Source organism: Toxotes jaculatrix, chromosome 16, assembly GCF_017976425.1.
Source record: "Toxotes jaculatrix isolate fToxJac2 chromosome 16, fToxJac2.pri, whole genome shotgun sequence".
In the NCBI taxonomy this organism is placed as follows: Eukaryota; Metazoa; Chordata; class Actinopteri; family Toxotidae; genus Toxotes; species Toxotes jaculatrix.
This window is the reverse complement of record NC_054409.1, coordinates 8,399,178-8,416,456: the sequence shown is the minus strand read 5'-3', so window position 1 is coordinate 8,416,456 and position 17,279 is coordinate 8,399,178. Positions and strand designations below refer to the sequence as shown.

Here is a 17,279-nt window from a genome sequence, read left to right as displayed (position 1 = left end):
GAAGCAAATCATCTCAACAACAACAATCACTTCTCATTTGTTACTTCAGTCACTCTCTCATTCTCATTCTCTGTCTTCCCCTTGCTCTCGCTCCATCTCTCCCTCTACCTGATTGCTTATCTCCTAATTGCTTTTCTATAAATGGATAAAAAGTGTGCGTGTGCACACACACTTTCCATGTGCGAGCATGTGTGGAGGAGTGTTTCTAAAATCTTTGGCAGTGTCGTCCTCTAAATGTCTCATTACTCCCCTCTTGGGTGTAATTGCTGCACTAAGCATGGCTTCAGCAACCCCCCCCCCCCCCCCCCCCGCCCCCCAGAGTGAATATAATTAAAACTATGAAATTACAAAATAAAAGCATCAATTGTTATTCAGCAGGGGGAGCAGCAGGAGAAAAGCTGAGTGATGCTACCCCCTCTGAGAGTACCTCCACATAAACTGGCCAAATCAGAAAACTTAGCCTTGATCTAGTGTTTCTGACACACATAAACTATTTCAAAATCGTTCTCCAGAGTGAAGGAATCTGAACACGACAGCCTTGTGTTTAGCTTGTACTAGGAAACTTGACTGCAGCAGAGATGTTATCATTAAAATTCTAATCCTTCCTTTGTTTTTTTTTATTCTGTTTTTGGTTTCTCAGATTGCCTTTATACATAGTTTTTATTGTTAGTGGCAGAATCCGTCATTCATGCGCTGGATTCAGATTACCTTTGCACCTAGGCGAGGGACAGGAAACAAAGCATGCATGTCATCCAGCGTTATTGTTTTTAATTTATTCTCATTGAAATCAGCCGCGCTGTTTACTGTTTGCTCTCCTAGCATTAATTCAGAGCTGTATTAAATTACTGCTAATGCAAACTGAATATCTTCTGCTGCTGCTTTGTATTAAAAGTGTTCAATTAGCAAAAGACATGGTGCCTTTTTATTGTGAAACAGTCAGAAAGAACGTTAATGTATTTGTCACAGAGGTTTAGCGCTAACCATGGTTGTTCATCAAAAGTGTGTTTACAAAACAACAGTCATTTGTTGACAGTGGATCAGTTTAAAATACGGCAGGAAATAATTTTACAAGAAGGAGCAGCAACAGTGAGCGGAGCTGCAGGTGACGAGGTAAACACCTCCAACTCCTCAGCAAGGTAAACAACTCTTTTCACTGTGCCCTGCTGTTGTCTGGAAAACTGTGATGCAGAAATTTGTTGTTTGCAAATGGAAACAGAAAAAAAGAAGTGACATTTTCAAACTTAGCTGGCTCTGTGTGGATGTAGCTCAAACGATGCAGACACATGTGGAGAAGAGGAAATGAAAAAGGAAAGGATGCACATTTGTGTGATACTCATGAAGATTTCCTTCATTCACATGAAGTTTTTTTTAAATGTCTGAGGGCATGTAATGTGTGTTTTTGTTAGCCTGACATGATCCATATATCCATTTCCTTTTTGTCACTAGCATTGCTGTAAAATTTGTAGATTCCCACATCGCCAGGAAAGCCTGAATCATCATCATCTCTGAAATATAGTACTATATGTTGATGATGCAACAGAGGTTATGGGTTTTATAATTCATATAGGAGTATCTTTATGTATACAGTATATATGCATCTGTATCTACATTTGTTCATTTTTACATATATAAATCCAAGCTTCTAATGAGCATGAAACAGTCTTAGATGTGCAGCTGTCTCTCAGATAGAAGCGAAAAAGAAAGAAAATGAACTGACCATGGGACGTGGGAGTGCTACAAGAAGTTCCAGTGGTTTTCACATGGTTGCAAATCCACGAGTTTTAACACTGAGAGAACAAACGAAAGGTACAGATTTCACTATTTTCCATAGTAGTAGTGCATAAGGTCTCACAGTGGGGAGGTAACACGTTGAGGAGAATCCTGAACAAAGTCCACAGTGGAAATAATATCTTATAAATCTGAGTACTATGTGTCCAGATTCTGGAGTTTAATGGGAAAGGAGAAGGGCTCAGAGATCAAGTGGTGGTTCGTTTTACGTCTATCTAAAAGAGTTGTGCCATTTAAATCAATAGACGCTTGAATGCCCCCCCGCCCCCATCTTCTCCTTGAACTGCTCTTCACTCGGTGCTGCTCCTCTGATCGTCCTCTCTCCTGCTTCTCTCAGCTATAGTGCCACATTGAACTCGGTCACCAGGAAGTCCACGTAGTCCCTCTCTTTGGTCTTGAAAGCCTCGGCGATGATGCGTGCAGCGTCCCTGTGCTCGCGGCCCCTCAGGGAAACCCCGTTTACCTCCAGGATCACCTGACCCACCTTCAGCTGGCCGCAGTTATGAGCTGAACCACCCCTCTGAGACAGACAGACAGACAGACAGACAGACAGACAGACAGACAGACAGACAGACAGACAGACAGAGAAGGGCAAGGTTTATTTTAGGAGAAATCAGTTGTTTTAACTGAAAACACAAAGTGATAAAATACATAATAGATGGACAGATTTCATTCAGTGGTACATACAAATGATTTACAAGAACTCTTCTTGGACAAAGGTGAAAATGATGAGTGGTCCAGGCCTTATACAAGTCATGTCCAGATGGACTGCTCTTCTCAGAAGCGGGAAAAACACTCATCAAATAAAGTTAAGTCATTAAGTTTTTGACAGCAGAACTTGAAGCTGTGCACTGTGAAATTCTTCTTCTTATTCTTAGGTCATATTTTTGTGAATGCAGCTTGCTCACAAGTGAAGCAGAACAGGCAGCCTGACAGTATATAGAAATTCGGGGGCATTATTTATTGTTTAGCAATCACATCTTACAAAATGTGCACCTACTCATGAGCAGGTGGCATTCATCAAGCTGAAATCACCAACTTGCTAAATCTGACTCCGAACACTCGTCCAAACACGGCTCAGGAGCAGGTTTAGGATAAGGATATGAAAATGTCCTTGAATGCATGAATCTACTGTGATGATCAGCAAAAAACTGAAGCCCCAGCACAAGAATAACAAAAAAGCACAAAACACCTTCCTCAAGTCGTACAACACCAGGAACAAATAAACACAATATCATATCAGAAAATATTTAGTAAATAAGATGAACATATAAATTCTTTAATGAACAACAACTGAGCAAGGATATTGTGTCATTTTTGGCTGAAGTCTGCTGTTGGTTATAGAAATATGGTGGCAGTTTATGAAAAAATTGGCATCACTTTGCTGCAGAAAGAACATTTTTCATACCAGCAGGAAATAGGAGTCTTTGATGGGTCTGGAAATGTCATCAGAAAAATGGTAAACCATGCAGGATTTTACAAAGTTTGGTTCGTATTTCTCTCTGAGGGGGGAAAAAAAGCTTCTGTCTGTGATCAAATGCAGTCATCACTGCAAAAATCTCAAAGGTAAAAACAATCATTACATCAAAGAACTGGGACTAACTGCAGCTCGGGTCCAAGGCTAGCCTGACAAAAAGAAGTCCACTGTAGCTCAGAGCCAACAAAGAGCTTTTACAAGGGTTTGAGATCCTGAGTTTTGTTCTTTTACACACACACAAATAAATGAAGTCCTCTCAGTGCTTAGACTAAAGTTTAAACACTGTGCCATAAATGTGACAGGTACTTCATTAGCATACAGAAATAGAGACACCCTGTCACAGAAACACACATTCACAACCACACATGGATATAAATACATACACCCCTGCAGTCTGGGCCTCAGAGCAGACACTGAGGGCTCAGCAGTAAATGTATGCAGACTCATGCCTTTAGAAAGAAGTGTGTGATCAACAAAATGAAATACTTTTTCTTGACCTGCAAAGTTACATCCTCACACATTTCATCTGCGATTAGAAAAATGTTGTCCATCACCATGAGTCTATTCAGAAACGCATAAAGACTCTGGTCTCATTTCCTAAGTCTCAGCTGGTTGGCAGCAATAAGTCCCCACATGGATCTGTGAAACTTTGGAACGCTATCAGTTTCTGTATCCTCAGCCACAGCCTGAACTGAGGGGGATCGTTTCTGTGTGACGTAAGCAACTAAGACTGAGCTCTGGACAACTCACTACACAATGGTCCTCAACATACTTGATGCCACTATTGTTTCTATGAAAGAAGCCTGAAAAAAAATGTGTAAAATATCTGTTTGCATTGTCTTCTCACATCCTCAGAGGACAGCTGTAAGTGAAGACGTCATGACTGCTGTCTGTCCTCCTCTCCAGTCTAAAATGGAAATCAAAAACAAGCTCTGGATTTATATCATTGCATCTGGGGCGAGGATCCTGCTCTCAAAGCCTAAAACACGACACTTTGCAGGTGAGCCAGCTGAGCGTGGCTCCTCTGTGATGACTGGTTTGTGATTGGCTGTGCAAACCCTGAGCAAATCATTCTCTCCTCTGCTCATATTTTCAAGAAAGAAAGAATGAGGAAGGTTTCTGCTATTTCGAGGTGGAATTTCTGTAGTGCTTCAACCTAAGCCCCAGCACCAAACTGGACAGAGAAAATATGCAGCTGCCTGGTAAAGAAAGTAAAACATTTAGCAGCTAAAGAGCCTGATACTTTTCCACAATACAATACAATATTTACTGTCAGCCAGCTTGTTGTGGAGTTCATCTGCCACCAAGGAGCCATAAAAACAATCTAACACAGCTTTAAACTTCATTCATCTACATATCTATAGAAAAAAGATACAAAATCATGCTTCCTTTGTGTCAGGTTCTCCTCCTCATGACTCTGACAGCTGAACTCTCATTAAGTGCAACTACGATGGCTAAAATCACCAGGAGTGTCTTCCATACCAACTGCATCGTCACCTCTCTTATTTACGGGACCTACGACAATTACCCTGAGCCAGTGGAGCAGTCGTCTGTCGTGATGGGAGGACCGCGGTGATAACGGGCTGTCGCTTCAGGAGGTTTGATGGGGGGCTGATAACAGCTGACTGGCTATCAGTGGCTTACTCATCTGTACTTCATCCTCCGCAGCTGTGATTGAGGCGACCTGAGGTGAGAGCCTTTGTGCCCACAGAGATAGGAAATACAGAGGCCAGGAATTTTGCTGTACCACTGTGCTCACTTCCAATACAGCAGAGACACGGTACAGTTCAGTGTATTGGCTTTTATGTGATGCCATATCTGTGCCCCGGATAAAACCGATGCCGGTCTGGAAAGCCAGAAACAAAACAAACCTTTTTTTTCTTTTGTTTTTTTCCAAATCAAATTTATCACTCTGATGCTTGGTCCTGACTGGGATTAGTACTGAGGTTGTGTGCCTGGCTCAAGGGCCTAATAACATCGAGTTAGCGTTCGCCAGGAGACAGAGCAAAGTTTTAACAGCTCATTTTTCCACCTTGAAACACTGAAAGTGCAGAAAGTCTCCCTCTGTTTCTGTAACAAGTGACCTCGAGGCTGCCACGTTATTAATGTCTTTAAATAACTGTGGAGCGATACAGTGTTATTGTTCAGGGATGTAGCAGTGGTGTCATGCAACTTGTGGCATTGTGTCGTTTGTGATCGATAGGGTTTGGATTTCAACAAACCAACATGTGGACCAAATCTGTGCAATAAAAAAAAAAAAAGCAGTGTTAATTAGAGACCCAGGAATAATTGAACCTGATTCACGTTTCAGTCGACTTACCTGAATAGTTTAAATAAACTTTATCTCGGGGTTAGGGTTAAACTGAGCTTATGAAATGTGTTTTAATCTTGTTTCAAGATTTTAGTAAAAACCAATGATAGCAGAGGAAAGGGGTGAGAAAGCACTCATTTCTCCCGCCATTATCCACTGCAATCAGCTAACTTTTCATTTTTATTAGTCTTTCAGAGACATATCTGTGATGTTCAGAGGGACCGGTTAGAGGTCGAACCATTTCAGTGGCTTCATCTCTTAAACTCAACGTTCTTGCTCTCTGTGCTAATGAAACGTTCAATTTCGCAGGCAATACTGTGATGAAGTGAGGGGTCCTGACTTGCATATCAGTGTGGCTACTGAATGAACGTACACGTGTCTGCAGTGCTGGCCTTCTTAGAAAGTGACTAGCTGACAAGCCTTTGTGTTTTCTTTGCTTTCAATATTTTATTGTAGTATATATTTTTTTCAAAAGAGGATGTGTCTATTCAGGGATGTACAAGAAACTGTAGCTGGTTATTTCTGAAAAGCTGAGCTTCATGAGGCTATACTGGACCACCGCTGCTAACTTGCACAAGTTTGTTTTTGTAGGAATATTCCAGTGAAAGAGACACTGCCTGATAGTACCACAAGATCTGAGGACACCACTTTTATCGAATGTTTTCCATCTTTTTTTTTAAGTTTGTGATTTTCTTCTTCATTAAAGAACTACTGCTTTGTTATCTCTGAGTGAATAGAGCTAAGGAACATTGTCCATTGGGGCCCTTTTAATATAAAATTAGCCAAGCTCTGTCCTCTTTTAGGGAGACAGAAACAGAAACACATATATCGGGAAGAAGCTTAAAAGAGAGAAACACTGGGGTCCTGCATTTGTTTGGGGATTTGTAGCATGAACACTGGTGGGAACAGCAGCAGTTTGGGATTAAAAACATTTGTTTACTTGGTCATGACATCCCCGCCACCTACACAGCCACCAAACACTCAAGTACTGCACCTACCTAAAACCTCATCCCTCCTCTCCTTAGTAACAATGCTCTCACTTCTTCAGCATCCTTCACTCACACTTGCCATCCTTTCTTCCAGCACACTCTTTGATTTTCAATGTGCTGATTTCCAATCCTTTTATCCCTCCCCCTGCAATCAGCAACCCTTTTTTATTTCAATCATCAACCTCTGTGGAGTCAGAGGCTGAGAGACAGCTTTGAACACGGTGTGGACTGGAGTCTGCAGTTGCCCACTGCTCTGATCTTTAAATTGTAACTCCCTGGTTCTCTGGGGCTGGGAAATGATTAGCGCTACAGATAGTCCTGAGCTAATGCAAGGCTTTGTTGACTTGCAATTTCTCATGGCATACAGATATATGCACACGAAGTAAAACAGCGATGGCTTTCTTCAGGGGTGACCGACCAGTCAGGCGTAGCTAAGCATTCAATGTTTGGATTTTAAATTAAACATTATTATTAACATTAACTGAACTGAACCTCACCTTGAGCTTTTATGTAAAAAGCCCTGTATAGTCTCCCATAGGTGTTGCTGCTGATAGCACCTTCTGCCTTTGTCCCTAAATATCAACACTCACATTACACCAACTGCGTCATACTGAAAAAATAACTGCAGTGAACTGCCAAGAGTCTGCAGGCAGTCAAGCCTTTTCATGGAGGCCATTAATGTTGTAATCATCTTTGTGAGAGCCCCAGCAAGGACAAAATTAGCAGGAATCTCAGTGTGAGTTCAGCTGCAGTGTGAATCCATATAAAGCCTTAAAGGACATCAAATCCCACCTGGAAAGTGGACACGCGGTGCCGTCACAGAGAGTCAAAAAGACCCAAACACACAGGCGACAATACGAGAAGAATATTCACCGAAATGGAGCAGACTCAACGTTAACAGGGATTCTGGGTTAAACAGAGGTGAGCCTGGTGGTGGTATTATTTTAAGTGTTATTTTGTTTTCTTCCTGACTCACCTGTATTGTGACAATTCGTGGCAGTGGCTGGCGGGTGTTGGCTCCACCTTCGATGGCAATACCCAGGGTGCTGGCACTCTTTGCCACCCTCACTAGTGTAGAGGTGGGCTCCAACAACCCCGGCTAAAGTAAGGGATAGGACAAGTTATAATATAAGGAGAATGTTATTGATGCACATTTCTAAAACAAATATATTCACAAAATTACACAACCTCCCATTGTCTGCCTCCCCTTTGCCCCTATGCATATATACTTTCTTTCTGCCTTTTGTTTATCCAAGTAAGAACTTTACTTTCTCTGAGCACACATACAAGAGTCATCTCAGTGGATTTACACATTCATTAAGGCCATGACTCTGTATTAGCATGTGCACTTTCAATCCTGGTGGTACGTTCATGAAGAATGAACAATCTTGTTTGACAGCTTCACAAGTCAGAGTACAAACAAAATCCCAATTTTTAAAGTCATTTTACTCGGTTTTAACAAAGTATCTATGCAATTGATTTCTATTATTTAGTCAGCTTGATGTCAACTCCCGTAAAGCTTCTCTTCGACTGGCTTCTGCACGCAGCTGGGGTTTTCTCATCTGTATGTTAATTTGAACCACATTTGTCCCTATTCTAAGATAAATGCAAGTGCATCCTAGTAGTTAAGATGCATGCCATATAACTGCTGCAGCTCCAGTTCAATTCCAGCCGAGGAGCCTCTGTGTTGCATGCCATACCCCTCGCTCTGTGCCCCATGTTTTCTGCCACTATCTACTCATTAGCCGTTCGATAACTTTTTCTGTCTGTCATTTGGAGCTTCAAAAGGGGTTTTATGTGAACTCGTTTGCTGAGAACAGCTCATGAAAGTGGTGGTGATACTGTACCATACAGTACATGTGCCTAACAAAATAAATATCCTCTGTTGAAATAAGTTGTTCCAATAGTTGTCTATTTATCTCAGAATATGGACATAAAACCCCAGCAACGTGTTCAGCTTTCCAGAGAAGATTCTTTCATGACCCTGGGCCTATATTTAAATACTTGCCCACAACAACCCCAAATTCTGCACCATGAGCAGACTATACCAAAGCTCAAACAAATGTCTTCTTTAGTTTTTACGAGGACATCCTTTGGCTCTTTCCAGCACCGTCTTGCTTGACACTACAGAACAAACAGAAGGTAAATGCTTTGCTCCTTGGCAGTAAAATGTGGCTTTTTATATTACAAAGTCCATTCAACCCTCACTCTTCCTGCTTAGTAATTCTAGTAAAAAAAAAAGAAAAGAAAACAGACGTTGAACCTAATAGCCCTTTGATCATAAACAGCCTAACTACTTCCATCTTTACTTGTTATTTTTCCCATCAATCAATAAGAACCAGAGAGAGATTTGAGAGTCTCATTATGCTACACTGCAGTGAGCGATAAAATAAATGATGGAGCATGTGACTGAATGAACGATATGAGTGAGAAATAAAAAAAAAAAAATGAGTGAAACAAAGGAAACAGTCTGTGTGAGCAAACAGAGGGAGGAGAGAAGAGATCACAGTTAGGATTGAGGACAGATTCTGGAGGAGGATTAGCAATAAAGCACATTGATTAATCAACCTGTAACTCATGATTTATTTTCAGCTCACACACGTTTGTACTTCTACACCTGTGAGGACCCACAGTGATGGTGAATAATGCATTTCCCTACCCCGTAACCTAAATGTTTAACTTAAATCCAATTCAACCTTTAACATTAAAACCAGGGAGCCTCACCCTCAGGGAGCCCTTTGAAGAAGTAAAGATCTGATATCGCTTTCCAAAAACTGCCCTCACTTTTCAAAAATATCCTCATTCTCCAAAAAGGTCTAAAAAAGTTCTCTCTTTTAAAAAATGCCCCCAAATTCCAAAGAAGTGTTACCACAGTCTAAAAATGTCTCTGAAGGTCTAAAACTCTGATTAGTCCTCACAAAGACAGAAGTACAACTCTGCACAAACACCTATGTTGACTGAAAACTTCTGATTCTGATTCACCCCCTCACCGGTTTGGAGGGGTTGTCCCCCCCGCCTCCCTGGGTGTCTCGGGGGAGGCGTGTGCGTGAGGAGTGGGGGCTGCTGTCTTTGCTGACGTGTCCTGACTCAGCTATGTCCACCCCACTGTCCTCACTGAGGGTCTGGCCGCTGTCTGACAGCTGAGACAGGGCGCCACCTGAGAGGGAGCAGACATGATGTCAGGGAATCTCACGCTCTAAATATTGTTCCACCATTAAAATCTTATTCTATGTAAACAATCCAACATTTGACCATTTCTCAAACAGAACTGGCAGTTTTAGATCTATTCTGAAAAAATCTGTTTTTATAAGATTAAAATCTTATTGAGTGCATTCAGTCGCAGTCGTACACAGTGTTCTGGATAATTGCTCATTTAAGCACATTACGTCCAAGTAAATACATATTTGATAAAGATTACACGTATGGTATTTATAAATAAATAAATAAAACAGCAGTGTTTAATCTCATAATCAAGAGAGACGCTGTGCAAATGTTTCTAAAAAAGAAGGGTTAGATGACACACACTAAGTCTTGTACCTCAAAGCTTCTGTGTATGTACATTTGTTGTAGTCTTGGAAACATGAACACGTTTCCAGCACAGTCAGCATGTGCAGCTCCAGTGAACTGATAAAAAGTAAGCATGCCTTATTGGAGCTGGTTGTCTAACACTGCACTAAACCGGTGAGTGAGGAGGGTCCTGCACTATTAATGCTGATACCAGATTTACTGATGGAAAAAAACTGTCTCAGTGCAAAATATATATAGTACAGCAGGTACTGGGCAAGATTTTTGGACATTTTTGCATACTAATTAGTAAATGAAAGAGTTAATATTTGTTGTGCACAAAATGCAGTTTAGGTTTTTTTCTGCCCCAACATAAGCTGGCATACTTAGGGTCTGAAACCCTAGGAAACTGTGATGGCATTTTTATAAGCTAGATTACAATTGAAGCATTTAAAAAACAATTTACAGATCAATCAGTTATATAAAAAAAATATTAGTTGCAGCCCTAAATGTTAATTTGAGGAAACAATTGACAAAAACTTTACTCTTGGACCATGGTGGGTTTGTATCTGTGACCTCCTGTGATCTATGTTCCTCACCTCGAGCCTGTGGCAGCGGACGCACTTCATTGACATCTGGCTCTGCGTTAGGCCTGTGAACCTCCACTGTAACAAACTGCTGTTTAGAGGTAGGAGAGGAGGCAGGGGGAGCTTTGGACATGGACATTGACTTAAGGGGCAGAGATGGGGGGGGGTGAGGGGCAGGGAGTGGAGGTGGAGGTGGAGGTGGAGGGGACGGGGCAGCAGGTTTGGCAGCTCTGCTGGGGGACTGGACCCTGGGAAAAGGGCCGATGTTGTGCTGCGTGACCATGGACAACTGAGCCGCTGTTATTTGTTCTTTTTTGGAAGGTACCAAAGTATCTCTCTTTCGGATGGCTGCATAGTCCCGTGATGGGTCCCTGGGATGTTCTCGTTTGTGGTGTAGTGAGGGTGAGGCAGGGGCGTGTCCGGGCTCTTTGCTTTGGTTGTGGGAAGTCGGGGCTGTGAAGTACAAGCCTGAGTGGGAGGATTCGGACGAGGGGCATTTGTTGAGCTGACCTCGTCTACTTGGGCGCCTCTGCACCCCTGGTGGGGGCGGAGGCTTGAAGGAGGGAGGAGATTCAGCAGTGGTGGACTGTACATCATCCTGAAGTGAGAGGATATCATCATCATTTATTAGGGGTGAAATAATATGTTGTAGCACAATACACCGATGTGAATGGTGCATATACAGTATAACTACAGTGTCCAAATGTCTCAGACATGGGACAGACTCTGTGTGTGTGTGTTGCATTTTTCAATGATGCAGATTTAAAGATAAATAAATAATACTACAATCACAGCTGTTGTTTAAATTTCAACTTAGTAAAAAAAAAAAACATAAGCATATCGAACATGAGCTCTATGTTCACATTGTCGCCTCATCATTCTCATTAGTTTTCACTGACACAACTGGATTAAAAACCTGTGTAACCATTCCACCTGTGTTAGTGACAGTGACAGCCGACCTGAAGACGTTTAACACATCCAAACCAGGTTGACCATGTCGCGGCTTGCTGGTTTGATATCGTTGGTATCCTTTGTTTCCAGGTAAGAGTGCTCAAACTCAAACCAAACAATGGAATGAACAACACTGAGACATGGGCGGCTTGCCAGTGTATGGAGTAAGACATAAAATGAGCGTAAAAGAAAGTTTGCAAAAAGAAAAGTAAGGTATGATTTGGATGGCAAGAAGCCTTGAGCGACAGCAGACTAAAAGCTTTCTCCTTGACCTTCCTCTTGTCTGCTGCAGTTCAGAATAAACAAATGAGACCTCCTGATATTTCCTGTTACTTTGGAAACTGAGTTCGCCCTGCAATCTTTTTTTTTTTTTTTTTTTTTTTTGGTAACCTATGGTGCAACCGTAAACTCTTCCTTCTTGCAAAGATGGAGAAGTAGAAGGAGAATTCATCCAAACAACCAAGAAAAGATGAAGAAAGGTCACACCAGCTCTTAATCTCACCAAGCTCTGGTGCAAACACTTGTTTCACTCCACCTCAGTCTACAATACAAAGCCTCTTTTACCCCGACCTCTTGTCCCCTCCTGTTTTTTTTATTAAACTATTTTCTTCCCACCCCTCCTCACATCTCCCCTGTGTCGTATCCATCTTTATCAGGCCAAAGCAGGGGCATGCCGGCCTGCTGGGCTCACCAGAGAGATGTCGGTCAGCAGCGTGTTCAGACTCTCTGGAGGATCCCCCTCATTACTCTCCACCGCCCCGTCGTTCTGAGAGATGCAGGAAAGAAATAAAGGAAGAGGGAGACAGAGTGCAGAGACGGAAAACAAAAACAGAGAGAGGGGAGGAAGGAGAGAGTGATTAAAGTGAGAGGGAGAAAGCTAGTGAGCAGATGTTAAGCACAGATGTGTGATTATCCCAAAACAAATGCCAAATCAGATTTGGTGGATTTTCCACATCCCCCAGAAAAGAGGAAAGACGTCAATATCTGTACACATTCACTTGCAAGTCTCAAACTCTATAAGGAAGGCAGGCAAACACACACACACTCACAGGCACACAGCTATCAAGTCTTCTTCCACAAGCTAAACACACATACTGGGAAATCGATAAAGAACCATCAGTGAAGTTCAAAGCAGGATTTGGCATCTCAATCCCACCGGTGTGGTGGAGAGGAGGTAATTTGTGGTAGATCAGTGAGGGATTTCATAGTGGGGGAGCTGAGTTCAGAGAAACATTGCCCTTCATTTAACTCTGACACTAAACCAAAACAAAAGCCCCATCAATTCGGCTTAATTAACCCTCGTTGCTGCTCGGGGAGCACTTACAGACAATTTATTTATCACAAGAGTCTATCAACTTTTTACATGCGGAGACGCTGTTCTGTGCTGTAAGCAATCAGAGCATGCTGTGTTTGTCTGTATGTATGATCCTGTTCATCCACAGTTACCATCCACAGTGTGTGTGTGTGTGTGTGTGTTTGGATGGTGTCTCACTATACAAAGAACAAAATTAGACAATTCTGCAAAACCTTGGTTCATATCCAAAGGCATCATTCAGCGCAAATGCAGGATGTAGTGTCATCTGTATGTAGCGTGGTGGTTTGTTATTATGGATGACAACTGATTCTGCATTCATGAAACCACATGAGGCACAGGTGGAAAAACAAGCATGTCAGAATATCTACCCCTTCTATTGCCTACTTTGACGATGTTGACAACATGTTACGTGACACTTCGTATGCCATGTTTGTTAAAATCCTGATCACGGAGGGTTGTCCTTGTCTGGCCCTGTTGGTCCTGTTGACAGACTGCAGGTTATAATTGGTTCTACGTGTAGCCTGACACGTCTCTCGGCTAAGTCACAGCAGGAATTTAAGGTGCCATGATCACCTGAAGTGGCATAGTGACCATCTTTAAAGACCAATGTTCAGTGTGGTGTGAACGCATGAAGGGGTGCATTACAGGATCATAGGTGCAGGGGCTCATCCATTTATTGCTAAAGTAAAACTGACCCTACACTGGAACAACAGTGAAGCCAAGTGTGATTACAAACACTATTGATCTGCCCACGGATGCATCACTGTGGACGTTGTTTGTGGCCCTGGCAACCTTGTGGTGTTTGGTCTGGGCAAAGCTGCATTCACACCTAAAATAGGACTGTGTTTAAAAAAAACAACACACATACACATACACATACACATACACACACACACACACACATACACACACACACACAAGGTGCTGCACTGGTGTTGACAGGTGGCTACAGTCATCATTGAAAAGATGACATATGATCCAGAAGGCAAAGTTTGAGTAATACAGTACATCAATGAGCTATAAAGAATATTAAAGGCTGCACTGTGCCAGACACTGCACTGTGGTTTTTTAATGCAATAAGACAGAGTTTTAGAACTGAAATGTTATCACAGCGGCAAATGTTTTTTTCAATTCACAGCAGAATTACCACATTCCTGCTACAAGTTATTCTACCTGTTGTGTTTGGCTCATCTGTTAGTATTCTTTTAACGGCAACTGTGTTTATGTGTTTATCTTAATAATGTGTGTGTGTGTGTGTCTGTGTCTAAGTGCGTGTGTGCACATGCATTGATATGCAGTTGACTATATACCTGGCTTTGACTATGGTTCAAAAATCCAGTATTTTTATCCTCCCAAACCCACCCAGCTCTCTAATCTGCTTTACACAGCAGTGGTAGCAGCCACCCATGGGTCCAAAACAGCACAAACAGACACACACAGACACACACAGACACACATAGACACACAGGAAGAATACAGAACAACACACACACACACACACACACACACACCGTCACACATGTAAATGTCGTTTCTTGAAGGGAAAAATCTGAATGAGAATAACTGTTTGGTGGAAAATCTGACGACAGCTTATCTCCATTGTCAGTTTAGACAGTGTGCAAGTGTGTGTGTGTCTGTGTGTGTGTACAATTGTGTGTGTGTGTGTGTTCATGTGGAAAATCAGTTCTCTTCATTCACAAGCAAACACTCGCATGCAAAGGTTCCTTTGATGAAGCTGGACTTTGTAATGAAAGTAAAGTAACAAGTAACATTATAACTACTCTAATAGTCTTATCACTGCAGTGACTGGTACAAAACAATATCTTAGGAGCACACATCTATTCACATATTTAAAATAAACTGCGTAAAACCTTTCAACAGAATCATTATGTTTATAATTTTGTACTGATTTTCAGTGAAAAACAACCAAATTTCACATGAATTTTATGTCAGAATACATAGAAATGTTTCCTGCAGCAAGACGACACCAATCACTGCAGTTTGCAGTGAACAAGGTTCTCAGCTTTCCACTGGCAACATCTCATTTTCTGAAAATTAATTTCTGTAAAACATATTTAAAAGTAAACATCTTTGCTAAAAATTCTCAATAAAACTCTTTAGGATGAAACACCCTAGCTGTTATTTTTGTGATTTTTTTTTCTCTCTGTAACACGAAGATGCGTAGAGAAGGATGAGGAAGAGAGCCACAGTCCTAACTGTCACTGCATGAACTGTTGGGATTCTTCACACCTCTTTGAAAGCCAAATGAAGGTAGAGAAAGCAAAAATAAAAAAAGAGAAACACTGCAAACAAACTCACTGCAAAGCCACAAACCAAGGTTTGAGTTAGAGTGTGTGTATGTGTGTGTCTGGTACACATCTGCCCACAGTTAACTTTAGCTCTCTTTGCTCTTGTGTGTTTCCTGTATGTCTGGGTTTGTGTTGGAAAGCATTCATCTCTTTCAGCGGTGAGTCCTACCTCCATCATATCTATCAGCCAGAGCAGTCTTTCCTACAAAGGGGGAGAGGGGGGAGGTTTTGGGGCGTGAGGTGGAAGACAAACACAACAACTGAAATATCAGCAGAAGGACTTTTGAGTCTCAACAGGAAGGCAGAGGAAGATGTAATTGTTCAGCACACTGCCCCCCCGAGCGCGAGCTGACAGCCAAACACAGAAGTAGCCAATCACAACCTAAACACTCAGACAGTGAGACAGACCAGGACACAGCACCACTCAGGTTCATGCAGCAATATTTTTGTACCAGGTTAAACTGCTGCTGCACCTTCAAACATGTAAGTAAAACCTCAGGTGTTGCAGAAGTGGGAATATGAATTGAAAAGTAGAGAGATGTAAAGAGAGGTATCAAAAATATCAAGTAAACTAAAAAGAACAAACTCAAAGGTACACACTGCAACAGAGAGTCAGTGAAAGCTGGATAACTGTCCCACCAGTAAACTGAGCCTACCCTTGCAGAGCTGAGGGTGGTGTTGGTCATGAAGCTGGCTGAAGACGAGGTCAAGGTGTCAGGGTACGACACCATGGACAGGCTGTCCTGCTGCAGGGCTGCGGCTCCGGAGGTGCCCTGCCGTGCCTTTAGAGCTTGAATTTCACGTCGCAGCACCATCCCGTCAAAACACTCCAGATCCTGTGGGGCGACCAGGCCTCGCACCTCCGACAGCAGAGAGAACTGAGGGGAGGAAGGTACAGATACGGTCGCATCAAAACTTTAACCCTTGCTCTGCAGAATGGAGACTAGAACTGAACAGGTTTTTAAGTTTTTGTTTAAATGTTGGTTTAATCCTCTCTGAAATGAACACTGATCAAAACTAAACTGACAGTTGCTGAGGCAGTAGAGAGAAGAAAAATGACAATTTTACTTCTCTCTAGAGGTAGGAAAAACCTACCTCTACTAAGCTTTCTGATGATTCTGAATTTAAATTTCTTGTCAACCACATGAGTCTTCTTCACCCATCCCTTGCCAAGTGTGAAAGAGAATCAGTGGCTCTCAGGTGATGTAAAAACGTGAAATGAGGCAGAGTTTGGTTTGTCCGTTCTGGACTACTGTGTAAACATGGCAGTGCGTGCCTGGAAGAGGACCCACACATATTTAAATTCTCCAACTGAATTTAAAGGTGCTATACATAGGTTTTCACTAATTACCTACCGTTAGCATTAACAGGTGTTTACTTATCAAGAGCTTCAGCCGTCTTTGCATTTACGAGACAAGGGGTTAGAATACGTCCTCTGGGCAGCGATAATTCTTCGTCCTGTCGTGCTGAATTGAGGGCAGACTGGACACTACAGTGACTCACTATTGCAAAGTGCTATTATGAGATGGGATGAGCCAGGGCTGGCTGGTTAGCATGCTCACTTCAGTTGAAGAAAAGAAGAAAATGTGTGAAGTGATACGTTAGTGTTGCTTTCCACCTCTGGAGATGGCTCTTGGTGAGGAAAGGAATGAAGGTTGATGAACTCGCAATGTTTCTTCTAGACCAGTAAGTAAACAGCAGTAAATTCTAACAATGGCTTTGTAGCAATAGCAAAAACTTACATATACACCTTTAAATGATCAAAGCAAATGATCATGATCAAACCCTTCTTTTATTCTAGATTAATTCCTGCTGCAATTTTGTAAAATTCAAAACAATGAAGCCAAAAACAACTCATCCAGTAAGAAAGATGTACAGTAGCTCTAAATGCAGTACAAGGCAGCTGCAAATGCTTTCTGTGGGAGTGTGGTAGAGCAATGTATTTGAGAAACTAGAAATAAAATGCCTTTGATTTATTGGGTCTTTTTATACGGTGAACTAGTGCAGACTGTGAGAAAATCAAGAGACTTTTAAAAGCCGGGGAGGAA

General features: G+C 42.0%; 1 protein-coding gene across 1 annotated transcript in view; it reads right to left on the bottom strand.

Moving 5' to 3' along the window:
- Nucleotides 1-970: 970 nt before the first annotated feature.
- whrna (whirlin a) overlaps nucleotides 971-17,279 on the bottom strand; it is a 120,178-nt gene continuing 103,869 nt past the window's right edge. Inside the window, exons 7-12 of the mRNA XM_041058987.1 lie at nucleotides 15,888-16,109; nucleotides 12,299-12,373; nucleotides 10,669-11,254; nucleotides 9,556-9,722; nucleotides 7,542-7,664; nucleotides 971-2,308 (exon numbers count right to left, since the gene is read on the bottom strand). Of these exons, the coding sequence (XP_040914921.1) occupies nucleotides 2,126-2,308; nucleotides 7,542-7,664; nucleotides 9,556-9,722; nucleotides 10,669-11,254; nucleotides 12,299-12,373; nucleotides 15,888-16,109 (1,356 nt within the window). The 3' untranslated portion in view covers nucleotides 971-2,125. The remainder of the gene's footprint in view (nucleotides 2,309-7,541; nucleotides 7,665-9,555; nucleotides 9,723-10,668; nucleotides 11,255-12,298; nucleotides 12,374-15,887; nucleotides 16,110-17,279) is intronic.